The 21999-nt window shown below is 45.7% G+C and overlaps 1 protein-coding gene across 3 annotated transcripts in view; it reads left to right on the forward strand.

Moving 5' to 3' along the window:
* The window catches only part of ASTN2 (astrotactin 2), a 3972579-nt gene that overhangs the window by 3159531 nt on the left and 791049 nt on the right, over positions 1-21999 (forward strand). For all 3 annotated transcript variants that reach the window (XM_069609664.1, XM_069609663.1, XM_069609665.1), the window contains one exon: positions 21600-21865. In XM_069609664.1, the coding sequence (XP_069465765.1) occupies positions 21600-21865 (266 nt within the window). The remainder of the gene's footprint in view (positions 1-21599; positions 21866-21999) is intronic.

A 21999-nucleotide genomic window follows, 5' to 3' on the forward strand; every position in this document is an offset into this window, starting at 1 on the left:
GTGAAGGTGAAGGTGGAGACGAATGCTCTGACCAAGGGGAACGCAGAGCACGAACGGGCAAAGGCCCTAAACAGTGAGAAGGAGAAAGTGCCCAAAGGCAGCCATTTGTTACAATCTGTGACAGTAGGATTATCATAATTCATCTATCTTTCACAATCGCAATCAGTCTCAGCTAATTTTGCAATGCTGGTCCAACTGCAGTTGCCCGTTAAATATGCATTAGACTGAAATCATATCTCGGATGGCCGCAGCATGAAAAGGTATTTTCTTGGACTAAATATGAGTGTAATGTTCTAGTCTATGCAAAAGACTTTCAGTGGGATCTTTTTTAATACTGTCAGAAGTCATTTTAGCTCAGCTAGCGAATGCAGTAAAATCAACATAGGTTTGGTCCAAAGAGACAAAACCATAAAGAAGGGGTCTAGACTGGTCGCAGCTTATGGGCAGTGAGTAGATTTTTCAGGAGGTGACAATTACACAAATATATTATTGTGTACATCAATGGGCTGTTGTCTGCTTAGGGAGTTCATACACCATCTTAGTTTTTCAATTAGTTGCACATGCTCTAAAGTAGTGGTCATGCTAAAATGCTGTGACAGAATAGTAGTGGTAATGTAAAGCTTCTTTAAACTTTGTGCAGACCCCATCCTTCTACGCTGGATCCTTCTTCCCATGCAACCCCTCATTCTGAAATTGCACAGTGAGATTCATATGTGATTTGAAAGGTGAGGGGAATGTATACATATATACGATACAGTCTGAAAACTCTTTTCTCAGTTTGGTTGGGTGACTCAAAATAGTCTGTTTATTCTAAATTGAAAACGTTACTTCCATATCCCAAAACCTGCCGATCCAAGTTTATTTTAAGCATAGTGTGAATTGTACATGTTAGCAGCTCATAGCACTCTACAAGGAAAGAAAGAGAACGGAAACGGTTCTTCGATTCTAGCATGAATATGCGTCATTGGGGAAAGGAATGTTTTTGATTCATTTGTATAGATTACTTTATATGTCATTTGGAGGTGTTATAGTGAAGTCAAGGATTTTGAGATGCTGACGGACAAGCGGTAGAAGTACAATTAAGAATGTCTAGCCTTATTCAGAATTTAATATTATAGTGTGGTGAGTATCAAGCTCCATAAGAAACCCGAAAATTGAATTGCTAATAACCTTTGACTTGCATTACGGATTTGGCTGATATTTTGCAAACACAGGCCCCCAAAATTGAAAACTTTGGGAAAGATTGTTAAAAAATGAAAAGGTTATAAAGAAAGCAAAAAAACACTGTTTGGGGCCTACTCCTGTTCATTTCCCCATAGAGGAAACATCAACATTTCTCCACAGTGCACCGCAAAATCCGCTGGGCGGAATCGGATCGGTACAAAACAACGGGGCACGAAGCGTTGACTCAATTTCTGGGAAGGGTCCAGGGTTCTTCCATCCAGTAGTTGTTAAAGTATTTGAGGGAGAAGGGGATACCCCCTTCTCACAAAATTATAGCTATAGATGTGAGCGATTACACAGTAATTATTAGGGTAATATGAAAACGGAAAGTGTAAAAAAAGCTATTTGGCGGAGGAAACAGTATGAAATGGTAAAAAGATATCAGACTAGAGGTTGGAGGGGGGGTGAGAGGACACCATGCGAAGTTGTGGAGGTGGACTCTGCAATAATTGCTGGGGTAATGGTGGCACAGTTATTTTTACAATAAAAGGACTCCATTTATCCATGGAATTGTCATTAGATTATCACGATAATTACAGCGATAATTATCAGAGTAATGGAAACCAGGAAAAAAATATATGGAGGAACATTTACTATGATCACATCTACTAGGCTAGGGGAAATGGGTCTTTGCGCTAGTGGCCCTGACCAGTGTGCCCCAACGAAAACTGTTGATGCAACATGTACAGTGACAACGGCCAAAGGCCATGGCCAATAATCATGGCCAAACGCTGTAGCTAGTGGTCCCCAAGGAAACCTATAAGTGGAACATGTACAGTGGCTATGGCTGAAGGAAGCCTATAGGTGGATCACCGTGGCCACTGTCCATGCCCTAAGGCCATGGCTAGTGGCTTTGAATAAACTATGTTATAACAAAACCTTTGAAATTCACTGAAAAAACCTTAGTTAAGGTGCAGTTAAGTTGCACAGATTTGACACATCAAAACCCTTACAATTCAGCAGATGTGGGAAAACATGACCTGCTTAACTCGGCGTGTTCCCGTTGCAAAACCCATGATCGCATACATATTATAAGGGAAGGGATTCACAATGACAAACAAAATGGCATTATGGGGAACATGGCCTTATCGGGGAAATCAACAAGACCACACAGAGTTAAGCAGGTCATGCTAAATTTCAGTTTACAGTGAATATATATATAATTGATAATGGATAATGGAAATGCCTGCATTTGTGGGAGAAATAGTGGGATTCATGCAGGCAGATCTTTTTCGTTTTTGTAGACTAGATGCCTGTGATTGTGTAACATTGTGGCGACTTCCCCTGCATAAAGCTGAAGACCACCTTTGCTTTTATTTCACCTTTAATGTCTTAATTTCAATGCATTCCTGTTTTGATGAAATGGTCTGTTACTTGACCCCAGCATTGTGACTTTATAATGGGGGGTATGAAATCAAGGTATCCATCGGACATAGTGTTCTTATATTGACCAAAATATATCTTACAGTACAGAATTTAGGTACTGCAAAAACTGCTTTAGCATCTTCCCAATACAGGCAGATTGCATCAATAAACTGGAACTGCAATTTACTGTTAGGTCATATTATTAAGCAATAATGCCATGTTCCGAGGGCCTTAGTAGGTGGTAGTGGCCATTGGCCAAGTTAAAGGCTTGAGCACAGCAAGGTTGTTTAACGAGGACAAAGGGACATTACCACCTGGTAAGGGTGAGAGGAGAGAAGCATTATTGTTATTAGAACATTTCACCAAATGAGAATAGCTCAGTGCTAAGATAGCTCAGCGGGTTCAGTGCTCGCAACTGCGATCTGTGTGAGATCTGCAGATCACAGTTTCGAATCCCAGCAAGGCCAACTCAGCATTTCATCCTTCTGTGGTCGATAAATGAGTATCATCTTCAATTGGGTGATTATTGTATGTACATATGTTCTCTGTAAAGTGCTTTGGCGAAAGCGCTATATAAATAACACATCATTGTCATTAGAATGTTCTGTTTAAAACTAGGAAAGACAAAGGAGCAACATTGGAAAGTTGGTACAAACGACTTGCATTAGTCATTATTGCCCTTTGCCAGTGCAATGCCGGCAGTAAAACGGCCAACATGCTGTTCAAAGCATCAATGCATTTGCCAAACCTGCTGTACATCAATAGATTTGCCAGGTGTGAGGCTATGCTCCAGCTGATAGCGTACTTCTGATTTTTCTGCCATATGTCAATGGAACACTAAAATAATTTGGCGTTAAGTCCTCGTTCCAAGGGCTGGAACGGGGGTAACAGGCTGCCGGTTCATTACCCCCATTCCAGCCCTTGGAACGGTGGCTTAACGCATTAGCACCCCAGGCTATCCAAGCAGTAACCAAGGATGCTAAAAGAAAAGTATTTTCCTTCGTTCAACGGGACGCGCGCTATGTTCCGTTGTACGAAGGAAAATCCTATACAAAGATAGCCAGCATGAAAGGAGAGGCGGGGCGCCATACAGAGCCCCTCTTCCCTATATATGGCAGCCTGCGGGAGGAAAGGGGAAGGAGCGTCTGTGGCGGCAGAACCCTCTGCTGCCGAAATACCAAAAGTTGGAGCTGGGGACGTGGAGAAATGGGATGGAGGGTGGGGAAGATAGTGGCAGGGGAGCCGGCCGGCATGTGGCATGGAACGCAGGCTTTCACCAGTGCTTCAAGGCTGTGTTCCTAGCCACCTGATTAGCTGGCACCCCCACCAGGGTGCTAATGAAATTTCAAACTAATTTCTATAGCTCAATTGAGAAATCATTATTGACATCAGTTCCTGTATGTTCGCCCAACCAGTCTTTATAAATCTCATTACATTCTTGTGGAATATTAGTAAAAAACCTCTGAACGTTTAATGTGACTAAAATCAATTTATTTGGTACAGTCCCAATTGCTTGAATTTGCGTAAAATTGCTAGTTGATGAAATAAACCATCCCATCTGGACACTGAGCACCTCCCTTCTCATTTCAGCAAATCAAATGATTTGTGCATATTTCAATTAATGTTTCATAAAAGGTAGCAAGCGCTCCTCTCCAGAAAGAACATGGCATGATAACCTGCTATCAGTCTTTGTCCCGCCCACATGGGCAGTCCAGCACCGAAATGCTATGGCAATTCCTCTCTGAACAAGAGCACCAACAGCAACCCCATACACGTGTTTCAGCCTTGTTGGGCCTCATCAGTGAGGTGAAGCTGTGCCTCTCTGAGCACAGTGAGCAGGGAGTCCACGTATGGTTGCCCCCTGGTAACTCAGGGTGACCAACCCCAAGTTCCTTGCAAATATTTCCAAAAAGGTAGCAGGCGCTCCTCTCCAGAAAGAACATGGCATGATAACCTGCTCTGAGATGAGTTTGCAGCACACGCTTTTTGCTCACTGTACCTTTCACAGATGGGAAATATCCATTTGCATATCAGTCTTTGTCCCGCCCACATGGGCAGTCCAGCACCGAAATGCTATGGCAATTCCTCTCTGAACAAGAGTACTAACAGCAACCCCATACACGTGTTTCAGCCTTGTTGGGCCTCATCAGTGAGGTGAAGCTGTGTCTCTCTGAGCTGCCATTAGATGAATCCTCCTTTTTCTCCTTAAACTAGAAAGACCCAACAGGTAGACCCCTGCAGTATCCCTCCTCGGGTACCTCTCCCTGACATCATTCTTCCAAGCCATTCTGTGCTACTGGAAACTCTGTTGTTTCACAAGCAATCAAAGACTATGGACCCATTCCACACTCTTACATCGCCTCTCTTTCCAAAATATCTCTAGAAACTGGGATCTTTCCTGCCAGCTATGAACATGAAATTAACTTACCCATTCTAAAAAAGCCCTCTGCTGACCCTAACGTCCAAGCCAACGATCGTCCTCATTGTCTCTTCCCTCATTACTATTAAAATCTGGGAAAGGGTCATGTTCAACCAGATTACTTACTATCCAGGGACCAATGGTTTATGCACTACCACCAGTATGTATTTGGCAGTAGGCACTCCACTGAGACAGCTCTGGTGCACATTTCCAATGTCCTCTCCTCTGCCCACCATATCCTCCTTGATCTATCTGCCCCCCTTGATACTGTCGCCCACTGCTTCCTTTCACACTCTCCAAACTAGGCATCCTAGACGCACTGCTCGCCTGGATTGCCAGATAGCTCTCATACCGACCTTATTCTCTCCATCTTGTGGGTTACTGGAATCTCATCTCACATCTTCTTGTTGGCAGGAGGGACACGAGGCCTCCTCCTTGCACTTCTGCTTGTTATCTTTCCTACCTTCTCAACAATGCAAACTGGTATTTTCTCTCGGTTTGTGCTGCTGCGTATTTGTAGATGATGTCCAACTCTTTTTTGTTGTCCCTCCTTCAGCCCAGAATTGGTGTAGCTTATATCCAGCAGTCGCTTTTATGTGCCGCAGGATGGTCCTCTGGCGCCTCGTGCTCAATTCCTCTAGAACCGGAATCCACAGCCCTGCCATCTCTTGTACCGACATATATCCTCCTCCCCATCCCTCGTCTCATCACTCCATCTCCCAATGCTCTCAGCTTTGGGGTCTTTTTCGACAGTGACCTCAATCTCCAGAAATTAATTACCACTATTACCACGGCTGCTAGGATTAACCACCTCAATAAATGGGGTATTTGTCTTCGCCTTGCCTATCACTCCACTAAAGCCGTAATTTGTACCGTTATTCGGAGTCCACTCAGTTATTGTTCTAGCCTTCTCCTGGCTCTCCCTACTACTCCTTCGTGCCTCTCAACAACGTTCTGAACTCTTCTACTCACACTCTCTACAATCTCCCTTAATCCTCTCACACCTCTTCCCTTAACCTCCATGTCAGATAGAAGTCCATGTGCAATCCAACCCTTTCCAAATATCCCCTTGCAGTCTATACGTTTACCTACAGAATGACACTGCTTGTCTGGTTCTGGCCTAAAAACAGGCTGCTTTTTATTCGGCCAATTTGGAGCCTTCTTTAACGGGTGGGATTATGCCAGTTTTGGAGTTTCCTCCCTACCTGATCCCCTTTTAGAGCTGCTACCCAAACCCCACCTTCAGCTCCCCGCCACAAACATGGCGCCCGCATGACCCTTCCACACTCCCACCTACACGTACCTGCTCCCCACAACTTCCCTCTTCTAGTCCCTGCATGGGAAGGGTATGTCAGCCACTGCACGTACCAGTGGGGGCTCAGATGGCTTTGGTTTACACCATTTCTCACTACTCTCCTTCACACTTTCTATCCTTCCAAACAGTTCTGAACATTTCTGCTTCCTGTCCACCCTGCTCTACCTCCTGTTTCCATTCCCATTCGCCCCTTTTCTACTGGCACTCTCTACCCCAGAAATCAAAAACATCAGAGAACATGAGTGATTCAAATTGGCTCTCAAAAGACATCCCCTCCCCCTGAAAGCACCAACATTTCTGTCATGTATCGCCAGCGTCACCCACAAACCCCTCCTGTTTCCACTGATGTGTCACTGTAGACATTCCACATTAGTATAAATAATACTTGTCAGTGGAATTGTTGCACTGTATTGTGTTAATTCAATGAGCCAATGAGTCTCCTCCCCCACGCCATACCAACTTACACCTCTATGGGCCTCATTACGACCCTGGTGGTAAGGGGTTAACGCCAGCGTTAGCTGCGCCGACCCCTTACCGCCAATTACGAGGTCCCCTAGCGCCATGGTGCTTTTAACACCTGCTTTTAGCAGGTGTTAAAATCCATGGCGCTAAGGGACCATTGAGTTAATTACGCCACCGTAATTTACGGTGGCGTAATTAACGCCTTCCCCACTCCCATTATGCCCTATGGGGCAAAAATGGGAATGGGGAAGGGTAAATGGGGATTGGGGACTTACCGCCCCGCCTAGGTCGGAATGGGGCGGTAAGTCCGCCAACCACCATGGCGTAAACATAGTTTACGCCATGGTGGTAAAGTCACGGCCCAGGCGGTAACTTACCGCCTGGGTCGTAATGAGGCCCTATGTCTGTAAAGTATTCAACTATTCGAATGCTCCATTTTCTATATTGTTCTTATTGTATCGTTTCTAGCAGAAGTAGTATCCCGTAGCTTTGATAAATCCAAATACCCTATGCCTACACATGGAAGCACACAATGCCAGTCATTGTGGTGATGCATGGGGCTCTATCACACTGGGACAATCCTTTCCAAATACTTGAGGGAAACATGAATATCCACTATCATTTAGAGTGACAGTAGCTTTGCTGGTGGTTCCACAACAATAGTGACACAAAGCATGCCAACATGCAAAGTGATGCGCTGAAGTACACACTACTACAAGCTCATATCCCGTATGCATAAATATGCATGCGCAAGCACAGTGCTGCTGGCCCCAGGTCTACCAGCGCTCTGTGCGAGATTTGTGCGCCCACCACAAATGCAGAACATTAGGGGCAGGGGCGTTGCTAGGGGGGGGGCTAAGGGGGCTATAGCCCCTTATCTTTTGGTTGTAGCCCCGGATAGAATCTCAGGAGCTACAGCCACAAGACTAGCTAGCCCCCAGTCCCATCAGTTCCGACATCAGCTTAGCCCTGGGTCTTTTCCAGACCTAGCAACTCCCCTGATTAGGGGGCTCGTTTCTGTTGAACTCAGAACTGAGCCCCCTGCTGTTCTTGTAAAGTGTGATTAAGGGTGCCTTGCGCCAGCTCGGTGTCATGTAAATGGCGTCTATTAAAGAATCACGACGTGTTGAAAAAATAGGCGCTGTTTACATGTCACTAGGCAATGCGCCCTTTATTGTGGGAACAAGATCGTTTTGACACGTTGTTTACTCAACTTGCTATTTATAATTGTAGCCACGAGATGGCGCCACAGTCTTATAGATCTCTGTTCAGGGCTTGGTGGGCTTGTAGATCCACAGGATCGTTGTTATTTCACAACTCATACATATCGCGAGGCTTGAAAAGGGGATACATTTGTACTGACCACAGTATGATGCATTTTCATAGCAGGCCACATTTCATACACCTTTGTTTTAACTACACACTCACGTGAAGCAGATTTAGCTGCAATTAAACACGGATAAACTTACCGGGAGGCTAGTTTTGGCTTTATGCACATTAGAATTTAGGCATGCTTTTGTTCGTGCTGGCGTTGCTTGGCGACGGCAGAGTAGGGCGTAAGGTTGTGTTGTTGGTCAATAAGTGTGTGTGGTTTTGTGTAGTGCTACGTGCATTTACTTTTCCACATGCTTGAGGGTTGGTGTGATGCTGGTGGATTGTGGGTTTAGTATTGTTTTTTTCCTGGTGGATGGTGGGACCTGTGTGTAGGGCTTGTCGTTGGGATTTTGGATGGCCGGGAGGGTCCATTTCCTGTGGGTGGTGCTCCGTTGTGGCAGGCTGGGGGTCCTGGGGTGGCAGCCCGGGGCAGAAGGTGATTAGTGCACTGATGGTTGTGAGCGTCAGTTGGTGTCCTTGTAGGTTGGTCCTTGGTTGGTGTGGTAGGAACGAGGTTGTGCTGAACTGGTGTTCTGTGGTGGAGTTTTGTGTTGGTGTTTTAGGTGGGTTTTGGTTTGTCGAATATGTAATGTATAGTTGCATATTGTTTGAGTTAGTGTGTCTTGGCACATGGCTTCTCTTCACGTATAGTGTGGATTTCTGTTTGCAGATATTGAATTGTGGAATATGCAATTTTCAGGAATTAGGAGGGAGTGCACATCATGGTGGCCACATGTTGTGCATTCTGTGTTTGATTGGTTTAGTTCCTTTTGAATTCTTGATTAATCAAAGGGGGGAGAAGTGTTGTAATCAGTGATTACAATGGAATGGAATGCACGCGCTTGTAGGAACGTTTGGGTATGACTTGGGTGACGTGCGTGTGTTCGCCAGGAGTCGGTTGGTGAGTGCCTGCCGGGTGGGAAGACAGTGTCTAATCTCCTATATGTTAACTTCTACTGGGAGACAATAAAGACCTATAAAGTATCTTACCTGATCGTGGACCTACTTTATTACACACTTCACTTTCATGCGTTGTAACCTGCGTAACCAATAACAACGGGCAGGCTCAATTAAAACATTTAGGGACACACTATAACCATAGGCGTGCACAAGGTCAGGTTACGACAACCAGACTGAGTTTTTTTAATTTTCTTTGCATTTTTAAAGCGCTCACACAGCCCGCAGGCATCGAGGAGCTGTTACAGGAATTGTTTGTTTTTTCAGTTGCGTAATTGGTTTTTTTTGTTGTCTTAGTTGCGTATTTATAATGCGCTTAAACACCCAGAGGTTTCTAAGCGCGGACCTGGGGATCGAACCTGTTTTGCTTTGTGTCGTCTTGCTTCCAAGACGCGCACGTTGCCGTTAAGCTATACTCCCGGGAGTTCCTTCCGCACCTTTCATACAGGACTGGAGTGAGTTGATTATTGCATGGATTACACATTTTCTACAGTGTGTATTATTAAGATGAACTCTGGCGGTCAATGGATTTTAACACACGGTTCAATGACTGTCTTCGAGTAATAATGCTAGTTACCTGCGCGCTAGACGCAGCCTGTTTGAATTGCAGGGTCAAAGCATTGGGGCCATGCAATAGAAGTAATCAGAAGGTGAGGCAGAAGCTCCCAACCCCGTGAACGAGCGGAACAACTCCTGTGATCTGTGCAGCCGCGTCCTACCACATGAACTTGTTGTCGCTGTGGGAAACCCAACAATTTTTTGCCAGGCTGTGTTGTGCCCCATGGCTGGTTCCTCAGCCCATCGAGGATGACCAGGCATCGGTTTAGTCCCACCAAGAAGGGGCAGCAGAGTATGAGGATGCCTTCTTTATTTCGCCCATCTGCGTTGGAACCCCAAGAACACGACGGCAGCACAGGTGCTTGGTGTCTATCCTATCTGAAAAAGTGCTGATCGTTATCGACAACGTTGGTGAACCTGATGTCCTCTTCTCAATTTCGTTGTACCCACCCCCTAAACTGGCTACACCTTGCATCTGAATCTTCACCTATGGGGGCTGGTCGCCACTGCTGCTGGATGGTACATTCCACACAAGAGTGCTGCATGAAGAAGTCTTAGTTCCAGCGAAGTTCTACGTGATGCCTGTGGCGAAAGACACTCTCCTGAGCTGCTCCATGGCTGAGGACCTCAGCCTAGTGCATTTTCACAGACCATGTGTACCAGATGAGCATTGACGGGCTCCTGACGAAATCCCAGGGGCTGTTTAATGGTGTGGGCTCCCTCAAGGGCCAGGTGGTGCAGCTACATGCAGGCCCATCGGTCCAATCGGTGGCTCTTGTGAGAAACCTGAAGGTGTCTCCCTGACTAGTCCCCAGGGGTCTGTCATCCAAGTGGCCAGGATACAGCCATCGCTACTGGATCCAGTTCCTAGGGGTGGACCAGTGAGGGATGATCACCTGGTTCGGGGGGGTCCTTGAGGAGTGGAAGTGGGACACAGACGGGTGAGACCCGGTATCCACCTTCTTCCAACAACTTTTCCCTGACCTTACACGTAGGATACACAAACACTTTACCCCTCCCCTTTTCCGACGCAAACACTTTTGCATATTACAAAAGACGACGGACTAACACTGAAGCCAGTTACCTGACATGTCCCAACACTAGGGTTAGATAAAATCAGGCAATTAACCAGAACCGCACACACATGACCGCCCTTTCACTTTCCCACAGGGATAAAAGGTAGAGTGCAATACAAGCAAGGCAGACTGCACGACTTGAGAGCTACCTCAACACGGCAGTTCAAGAGGAGGAGAAAGATGGCGCATACCGAGAGGGTGACAAGTAGAGAAGTGACCTTGCCCTTTCCGACCAAGGCCGGTGAAACCTCTGCACAAGGAATCTTAAGACCGCGAACAATAGTCAGCGTGTGTTGTAGCAGATGTCAGCAGTACACGAGACCTTCCTCTGCTGATAGCCAAGCCGGGGAGAGATGCTGGTCTCCGGGGTACCAAGCTTGACTCCAAAGAGAAAGAAAGCCAAGTGGTTCATCACAGCCAGTGAGTCGAGGGGAGAGTCGATAAGAAACTGTGGTGAACGAAAAGTAGCAAACGACTAATTGAACTGTGAAAGGTTAAAAGAGCTATTGATTTAAAAAGAGGGAGAAAACCAGCAACAGAGGAGTCCGGCATCACGTGGGTGCTCAATCATGAAACTCTGGGCGATTACCCGATTGTTGAAACTACCATAACCAGAAGGCATTGGGAAAGGCGAAAAGGGGGTCCAAGTGGTCATACAGGGGTCTTGTAAAATCTTCTATACAGTTGAAAGTCTTTGACCAACAGATGATTGTGAAACTAAGGGAAGTGAATCACACATCGTAAAAGCAATTGACAAGATTGGCAAGAGTGAACCTGAGCGAAGGATGCCGATAATGAGGGGGCAAATTCTAAAGTCCCGAAATACAGTGTGTTGACAAGAGTGATCCAGGCCGAGGGATTTCCACAGTGAACTGTTTAAAAAGTCATTAAGATTTGTGAATGTCGCAGATTAAATTGTGTTAAAAACCGTAGCGAACCCGACGGAGGGAAGCGAACATTCAAGAAGGGTCTGAGCCCGAAAGAGGGGGATGGAGGTGTGAAAAGTCATCACACAACGTGTAACAAGAAAGGAACTTTTGTTTATTATTTTGTTGAAGACATCAGGTCCTCCGAGGCAAGAGACTTTATGTAGAAAAGAGACTTAACCAGCAAAGGCCCTGATAAGCTGACCACCAGGTCCCGCCTCATTACCATGTTTTCATTGCACGTAGAGCTGTTTCTTTACAAGCATCTCCATTTTGGGGTGCCCTCTGCAGTGGGGGTGTTCTAGCAAATGATCAGAGGAGTGCTGGCGGGGCTCCCAGGTGTCCTGAATGTCAACAATGATGTCCTGATCTTTGCTGCATTGTAGAGGGAGCACATTTTTAGATTGGTGGCGGCACTTCAACACCTGGCACAACATGGGATGCCGCTCACCAAGAAAATGTGCTGTTCCCTGCGGTCAAGTGTGGATTTTGTTGGCTTCATATTCCACGAAAAATGTCTCTCCCCTGACCATGCCAAAGTCGGGAGATCAAGAAGGTGCCGACCCGATGTCCCAGTCAGAGATGCAGAGTTTTTGGGAATTGGTGAATTTCTGCGGATGATTCATCCCAAACCTGGCCACACTGACAGAGCAGCAGTGGGTCCTCACAGAAAAATGACCTTGACTGGAAGTGGGGCTAGGCGTAGCAGGACATAGTCGACAGCACAAAGGCGGCCCTGGTAGCTGAAAGATCAATGGCATACTTCAACCCTTGTCACTCCACAGAGTTAGTGGTTGATGCCAGCCCGCTGGGACTGGGGGCTGTACTCCTGCAGGTTGACCCTCAGGGTGATAAATGCCCCATCGATTATGCCAGCAAAGCCCTACTGTGATGAAGAGGCAGTACTTTCAAACAGACAAGGAGGTGCTGGGAGTCTTGTGGGATTGTCAGCACTTTCATATATACATCTACGACCATCCTGTGACCGGGTTTACTGATCGCAGCCTCTGATCCCCATCATGACCAAACTGTGCTGCGGCCCCCGATTTGGTTGGAGCGGTTGCTGATCCAACTTCAGGAGAATGTAGTGACACTCATGTTTCGGGCCAGGTCGGACAATCAGGCCGACTACCTGTCACAGCATCCTCATCTGCTTGCAGATGGCTGCGACGACGTGGACGAGGATGTGGAAGAACTGGTTAACATGATCACCTGAGCGGGAATCCTGAACTCATTGCAGCGGCCACGTGTCGAGAAATGGGCTTACTCCTGGGACAGCAATGGGCTGGATAATGGCGATCGTTCCTGGCTACTACCTCATACCAGACTCCAGAAGTGCAAGCATTTCTTCAGAATGCTTGGGGAGTTGTCGATTGGCCTGGATGGTGTACTCCCGAGGGGCTCACAGCTGATCATCACTCTAGAGCTGCCACAGTGTGTTGGACCTGGCTCATGTGGGCCACCAGGGGGCAAGCAAAACCAAGGCATGCCTCAGGGAGAACGTTTTGTTCCCTGACCTGGAGGCCAAAGTGGACAATGCCCGTGAGAGGTTTGTGTGACGCCAGGCAGCTAGACCTACGGGTAGACAAGGGGCATTGAGTCCCCAGAAAGAGGCACAGAGCCATGGAAAGCTCTCAGCCGGGATTTCAGGACAGATAAATTCATAAACGAGAGGGTGAATCCCTACTCTGTCAGGGACTGGGGTATATAGTATTAAAGGCAAAAATAGGGGTTTTGTACACAGTATACAGAGCTTCCTTGAGACACAGCGACTCATAACTGCTGTTAAACCATATGTTTGTTCTTGTCGGGACACCCCTCTCTTTTTGGATTTCGGGACAGTGCATCAATCAAAACACTTCATTGTGGTGTTGGATTAGTTCTACTAATACCCCATGGTGCGGTTCACGGCGTCCACAGCAGAGGAGACTGCGCTCCCTGTCAAGGAGCAGTTATTTGCAGCCCATGGTCTCTCAGATTCAGTCCGGTCACACGATGGCCCACCGTTTCAATGGGAGGAGTTTGCAAGGTTCTATGCAATAGAGAACCACCAGATCACACTGTGCTGGCCAAGGACCAATAGGGACGTTGAGTGTTTCATGCAGACTCTCAACAGGGCCCTCTGCACTGTTCAGGACAAAGGCCAGCGATTGATGGAGGCCTTGATGTTCCTACAGGACAATGCCACATACCGCAACGAGATCAATCGTTTTTTCTTTGTTTACCGTCATTAAGTCTGGTCCTTGTAATTCAGTCCTGAACACCCCAAAAAATATAAACGTGAAAAGCAAGGGCCTATCCGGCGGCCATCACCGGAGGAGTGAATCCATACCCACGAGATGCCAGCAGAGGCCTTCCTGGGTAGGAAGGTGCAGTTGCTGATCGCAGAGCATGAATCGTGGTAGTTAGCCCTGCCATGTATGGGTCTGCTATGGTCCAGACAGCAAAGATTCAGTGCCAGAGAGATGAGCAGATGACATTTGGGTGACACGCCGATGGAGGTGGGTGACAAGGTACTGTCCCAAAGCGGTATCCCCACCAGAAGCTGTGCCTTCCTTATTAGACCAGCCCGTGGGTGCTGAAGCAGAAGCAGGGCTCGATGGTGGAAGCGGAGCTGGGCGTTGAACATGGAAACTGGTTTCTTAACAAGAACAGGCACATACAGAAACATCGAAGAAAGGGATGTAAACCAACCCATAGAATTCCTCCAGTGCAAACACAAAGGTTTCTGCTAATCAATTGATGAAATACATCTGGTTTGGGAGAGCTATATTTGCTAAGCAGAGACAATCCGGAATCTCTTACAACAGAAGAGACTACTGCCAACTTCAGGATGACTTTTCTTTACCGCGCCGAAGGAACGCTGTTGTGGTACATACTATGCGCTTAGGATGAACCTGTCTGAAATCTGAATACATCTATTTTTTGGAAGCAGGCCTGCATTTCGAATGGATCTATGCAATTATGTGACTTCCTCGCAGCCATTTCCTCAAAGCCGTTTTGCTAGATGTTTTTTTTAACTACATTTTACCACAAAAAATGCGGTGGAAGACCACCGTAGCACCCCACCCCGACCTTTTTAAATACCTAAACGCAACCACCCATCTATAGCTTGCAGTAAAATGTAGTAAAATACTATGGAGTAAATGGGCTTTGGGCAAACTGGCATGCGAGGAAATGGGGTACTACCATTTCCAATCACTAAAAAAGCACTGCTCCAGCTCCACGCATGCGTAGTAACTCATGCGTGATAGCACATACATCTTCAACAGATGTTGCACTGCTCTCTACAGTTTTTAATGCAAATAAGGGGCACAAGCGGACCACACATTAAATGCTGCACCCCACCATTGGAATCTGCATCTTGTCCCATGATTATATTTTCTGGAGAGATTCATGATGTACAATAGAAGCCTACACTTTAGGCCCAAAATCAAGAATACTGTCTACAAAGGACCTGCTCTACATGCATGCCAACATTCTCGAGCACCTGGAGAGAAATTTTGTTACAGAAAGCGGGAGACTGGAATTTCCTCATAGGATTGCAGTGGGGTTTTTAATTATTTTAGGCGGGAGTAAGTAAAAAAATAGCTATATTTGTAATAAAGAAATTGTGCGTCTCCCGTATAAATTTGGAGGGTTCACATGTATGGCTCTAGTCCAGGTTAGAAATGAACTGCAGTGATAGAATGCTTGCACATGCTCTAAAATGCCAGGTGGCCCTGAGCTGGCTCACCCGTCCCTTCCTGACCTAACACTCCATCTTCGTAGGAGAAAGCTCTGGTTTCTTGAAGATAAAGCTCATCAAGAGAAATAACTCAAGCCTATGCCTAAACCCAGCCACACACAAAATAAGGCAAGACATAATCCTCAACATAATACTGTGGTAAAATATTTAAGCAATAAGCCCCGAGCCGCGGGGGCATTACCAAGTCTCAGATCCTTTTCTAAACAGAAAGTTCAATGTTGGATCCCCCTCTTCCGGGCTCAGATCCCTTTCAAACTATATTCAGGCAATTCTTTCTCAGGAGACTCACGGTTCACCCCAAATCCCCCCCAACTGGGCTCAGATCCCTTTCTTTCACTCAATTAGTCGCCGTCAGCCGGGCTCAGACCAATTGTTTTGTACTTTAAACTATCAAAGTCTTTCGAATGTGCACAGGGTTTAGCTTGACCCTTTGCATGACCACTTCAATCTCAATATTCCTTTTTCTCACACTCAGCATCAGTTGGATACCTAACAGAGACTTTCGAATGAGCACCTACGTGGTGCCGGACCACTCTGTGTATGGTATATTTTCTCCCAAAGTTCAATTATAACGTTCAACTACTCCTTTTGGTTTCCAATTATATATCTACTTCGCTCTTTGCAAACTTCTCACACACTGTTCTCTTTGTAAAGTGTTGCCGCTTGCAACCTTGGTTCAAAACACACGCCAGTTTGGTATCAATCTCTCCGACTCACCGGCTGTGTTTTCTTTTCTGACGCCTCTTTGTTGTAGGAGCCAAGGTCAGTACCACAGCAGCAATCACTCCTCCCTGCCTCGGTTATCGATGCAGGAGAGGTCGATACCTCCGACACTGTGCAAGTTTGATCACCCTTAGTTCCTGGTCTTTGATTTCTTACTTTCCAAGGCTCATTAAAGTAATAGTCTTTAGAGGTCACGGGTACTTCCCTCCTTGCGGCTCTCTCTGGTCTCGCTGTCTTTTTTCTTGTATTGAACTGCCATCTTGGAACTGCTCTTTCCTCTTGTGGTTTGCCTCGCTCAGAGTGTGCTTTCCTGCTCTGCCTTTTATCTGTGTGGGGAAGTGTGATGGAAGTCGTGTGTGTGTAATAACCCGTAATTGCCTAACCCTGCCTGTCCATGGTATACTGCTCTGGTGTTAGTCCATTGTCGCTCACAGTTAATTGTCAGTGCGAAAGTGTTTGTGTCGGAAAAGGGTCGGCGGGTGAATTCCTACCTGGTAGGATGGGGAAAAGGTGTTATTGGGAAGGGGATACCGCTTCTCACCCTCCGGTGTCCCACTTCCACTCTCCAAGGACCCCTCATCCATGTGATCCTCCCGCACTGGTCCACCCCCAGGAACTGGACCCAGAAGTGATGGCCCTGTCCTGGCCACCTGGATGATAGATCCCTGGGCACTAGCGGGTGAGACAACTTCAGGTTTCTCACAGGAAATAGTCAGGTTTCTGATCATGGAAGGCTTTATGGAGCAAGCAGGGAGTCTTGAACTAGATATGTCACTTGATAGGCAACCACTGTGGATTTTATTGATGTAGGGCAAAGGTGATGTGGGCTGCATGGTGTTGTGCCAAGTGAAGCTGTGTAGAGATTTTTCTGGCAACCCAGTTTAGCTGCCATTGCATTGGTAAAGGCATAACACGACCAATGCAAGGACTAGGGTGATCCAGGGAATGGTATGTAAACTCAGGAAGATCCCCCTAAACAGTTTCATGTGGAATAATCTGACTTAAGGACTGCATTCACTTTAGGTACCAATGAGTGGCGTATTATAGTGGTTGCCTATATTGTAAAAGTTTGATTAAGGCACTGAATGAGGGCCCATTCAGGGGGGCCAAGTGAAGGAGCTAGAGATATGGTCTGGGTTTGTTTGGCTTACTAACAGAATCTGTTTTAGAAGGATTAGGGCACAGGCTGTTTGTTTCTGAAATCCATGACATGAACGAGGGAGACAGCAATGTACTGCTGAACGTCATTCGTTTCATGTAATTTGATTGTAGCTGATGTTTTGAGCATCTGAGCAAGAGTAGCCATGTTGATGTTAAATAGGGCTGAATCTCTGGAAACTCCACGTGTGATCACTATGGATGAGGCAGGTCAGAGGCCAGTTTCACCTGGTGAGTTCTGGTGCAGAGAGAGGAAGCAATACCACTAAGGTCAGGTCCGTTGATGTCCATAAGACCCTCTTGGCAACAGAATTAAATGCTGTGGTCTTCCATGTCAAAGGCTTCCAAATGAAAATGATCAAGTAATGTCAGGGCACACATTTGACCAATGTCTCTTGTGGTGAGGAGGTCTCCTCGAGCATCTATGAGGCCCCTGTGTGTACTTTGGGGTCAGATGTTGGACTGGTAATCATCAAAAAGGTTCTGCTGCTCATAATGATGGATTGCCACTGGGGGATAAACCTCATTTTTAGTCAAAATCACACATTTTGCCTACATTTTGAAGGCCATTTTTCCTCTTAACGGAGGTGTTGAGGAGGTGCCAAGCTTGATTCACACTCCAACCGCCCATTTTTAAGTACCAGGAACGTTCACGCCGAAATATGTGACGTATGATGAGCAAATAAACCAGCAGAGAGCCGCAGTTGTGCTCTGTTTAGTACCTATCAGAAGAACAGCACCTGTTGAAGTACCGACACCTAAGAAAACTTGGACAGTAAGGTACCCATTGAGAAAACCATATCGACAAGGGAGACAGAATGACGATTGTCAGAATATAATACCCGAAGAAGATGCTGAAGGAAGACGAATGATGACATCATAAGAACCCATATTGAGTCACATATAGAAGATATGACGACCTGTGAATGATGAAAAGAGACGAAACACCATTGATAAGTGACATCCTGAGCCTAAAGTGAAATAATTGATGTCAAGATGTCAGAAATGATGCCATACGCGATGAAGATATTCAGTTAATTGAAACGTGTACATATGCACAGTAACCGCAAGTAGCACAGAAATCGTAAGGCTTGCTTATGCTTAGTAGTAAGATATATTGTGGCAAGCGCCACCTATACATATCTACCTCAAAAGAAGCACTTTATATAAGTATACTTCCACTAAGCACAAGAGCAGAATCAGCCAAAGGTTATTAAATGTCTCAAGAGGAGAGTTTTGCAGCAAACAAATCGAGAATTAAAGACAGAGAGAAACTCAGACGAAGGTAATCATGGCAAGAAGCCAAGGTCGTATCGTCTGAAATAGACCAACAGTGGATACAATAAATGAGAAGAAGAACAGAGTATCCTGTGCAGAAAGGTCAAGATAAGCCACAGATGGCAGGCGACTGGCAGAATTAAATCAAATACACGAAATTGCATGAATAATAAGACAATTTCACGGTGTCAGAATCACGTGACCAGACGAGCAGGAAGGGATAAAACTTTCACACCTATGCATGGACTTGTGCCATGCACAGATGCCTTAACTTTCCCAGACCAAGAATCAGACTCAAGGCCAACAACAAAGAAATAATTGACACATTACCACTGAAGTGATGATTGATTGTAGCAATAATTGGAGGGAAGCTGGGGGTGATGCCGAACTCCCTGTACCTGGCCGGCTATTCTGCACGCTTCTAAGCAAGTGGTAAAGTATGAGTGGGGTTGATGCCAACCCAATCATAGGGGACTGTGTAATCTAGGGTCCTATAGTTAGCAGAACCAATGAGCCGTCGTACTTTTAGTGACGTCTACAGTAGCCATTTTCAAGGAAGAGCTTAGATGCCCCACCTGACATTGTTTATCCAATCCCCTTTCCCTGTTACCATACACAGATATAATACCTATATTAAAGTTACCTTCCTAGAACCAATCAAGTTGCATGCTAAGTTTTAAGAGTTACACGTCAGTGATGACGAGTTTTTGAAATAAATGTTCTGGTTTTCTGAAATTAGTTGGAGTTGAAGCGAGAAGGAAGATCGAGCGATTGCTGATATTCATGAACTCCCCGTTTTTTGTACTTGTCATTAAACGAACTCCCTTTGCCAAACTATTGAGTTGTCATTATTGATTTGATGCGAGAGTATTAATCTGCATCCCCATCCATCTCAAGGGTGCTGCTACTCATCTTAAAGTGCTGTTTGGAAACCCCCAGTCCTATGGGCCGGCTGGGGTCCCTACTGCACAGAGGTCAGGACTACTCCTCACTGAAATGAAGCAGAATAAGGAATTGGTAGGGCTCCCAATCCTCAGTCACTTCCCAATAAAATAACTGAGTGACCTTTTCTAGCAAATATTCTGACCTCCCGATAATAAAGCCTTTAAGAAGAAGCCACTCCCTAGATTCCACCTACTTCCTTCCAGCAACGAAAAGAGAAGCAACCATGACACATGGCATTAGGGAGGCATATCACTGGGGGTCATTACGACCCGGGCGCAAAGGGATACCGGGCACCGGTAATGACACTGGTGCCGGTAATCCCTTTGCGTCCTATTCCGAGGTCCCTTTGCGAGTCCTTCCCTAACGCCTGGTTTTAGCAGGCGTTAAGGACGTGACCCGCAAAGGGATACCGGGGTCAATAACGGTACCGCAATTTGCGGTACCGTTATTGCCGCCTTCCCCCTTCCCATTGAGCCCTATGGGGGCTCAAATGGGAATGGGGAATGGCATTTCAAATGGGGACTTACTGGTCCCGCAAAGGGCAGAATGGACCGGTAAATCCCCATACCACCACGTCGGTGGCGGTACCGGTATTGGTGCTAGTCATGGCGCTAATAGCGCCATGACTAGCACCAACCTCTGTCTTGTACTGTTCATATCCAGAAGGCAATAGGCGTGCTTCATCTGTGACATTCCATCCCAGCAAGCCTGCAGGCTCAAGAAGTAATATAGAAGTTGTATGCCCTGTGAAATATTCATGTTTAGGACACTGACTTGACCTCTTCCTTACGACTTTACCACCCCATCTCTTGCCAAAGAGAACAGTGAACGCCCCCCTTCTAATTGTATGAGTCTTCCATCGTTCTTTCCAGGTGGCTGTGGATGGAAATATCCTATTGTCTCTAGTAACATGAATAAGCCGTTGTTCTCTATCTCAATGGCACATTTATTCTAAATCTCACATTTAATAATCTGCACCAACAGATACAATTTCTTTCTTTTTGCTAATCTTCAAAGACTATATGACTACGCTTTACTGTACCATGGCTCTGGTTAATTAATTGTACTCGTAGAACACCTACAAATCGTGATTTCCCAATGGTGTGCAGTTGGTTACGTAAGTACAACTAATTCCCAATATTCTGCCATTTTTACATTCTTCAAGGCTCCTTTTAAATTTCCTGCCAATAGTTATTGTATTTCAAAAGACTACCTTGATAGCCTCACCTTTCGCTTTTTTCAATTCACTTACCCTTTATATTGTTAAAAAAAAATCTATGTACTTCTCCCCACTTCGCTTCTTTGCCTGAGTTCCTTCATGTTGGTCTACTCATCACTATGACCTCTAGTTTCCTTAAATCAATAGCATTCGGTCTGTTTTCCCTGTCATGTGTACTCATTTGTGCAACCTGCTCATAAACTCTGGACTTATTGGGTCTCTCTTGTACTTTCTTTTTCACTTCACACTGATCTCACCTTCAGTCTCTGGCATCCTATTTACCTCTTTACCACACTCCTTTAATGCATGTATACATTGTCATTCATTAAACTGTATGCTAATTATAAATTGTATATTGCTGCTTGCTGAATGCTTTGTATGGCTGCACTGCATAGTTAATATGTATTACATTCTAATGCCTGGTAATCTATACTATAATCAGGGATCTTCACCTTTAGTCCTGAAGCATCTCAATCGCTCAAGGATTTCAGGAGTACCACCCCTTATGTTATGGTACCATATATTTGTATAGTTCCATCTTCCAAATGTGATGACGTCTAAGCGCGTATGACAATAATTGGTATTTAGATTAACTGTATTATTTTGTTTTATCTGTATATCCCTAAACGCGGAGAGGACTTTGTGTGTTATGTTATGACATATTTCATGATGCAGAGTCACCAGAGATGGACATGCATTTTTAGACTGTAACTGCAGGACACCACGTTTCCGCCCACCACGACTTCCCTCCAAGATTCAAGCCTCTATCTATGCATTCTTCTGACCATGTTCATATAATCTGTTTCTAGGATCCCTAACCCTTTATTGCTTATTTTTTTTTTTAATCACCAGAAACAACGGAATTGGGCAACAAAAAGGAGCTGAAGTCCATGCCTTTCATTACATACCTTTCGGGACTGTTAAGCGCGCAGATGCTGTCGGACGACCAATTGATTCAGGGGGTGGAAATCCACTGTGAGGAGAAGGGGCGCTGCCCTTCCACCTGTCACTTGTGCCGACGGGCAGGCAAGGAACAACTCAGCCCTACACCTGTATTACTGGAGATCACAAGGGTGGCTCCTCTGTACAGCCTGATCCAGGACAACAATACAAAAGAGGTCAGTGTGGCACAGACCTTCCTCTCTCCATACACCTTCTTATTTGCGCTCTTCTTCTTGATCTCTCCACCCTCTAGGGACATCTTTTCTCAGCTGTCTTTTCTGATGTTCTCTCACTCTCAATCTCTTTCAGT

Source organism: Ambystoma mexicanum, chromosome 8 (genome assembly GCF_040938575.1).
Source record: "Ambystoma mexicanum isolate Mex_15411 chromosome 8, UKY_AmexF1_1, whole genome shotgun sequence".
NCBI lineage: Eukaryota > Metazoa > Chordata > Amphibia > Caudata > Ambystomatidae > Ambystoma > Ambystoma mexicanum.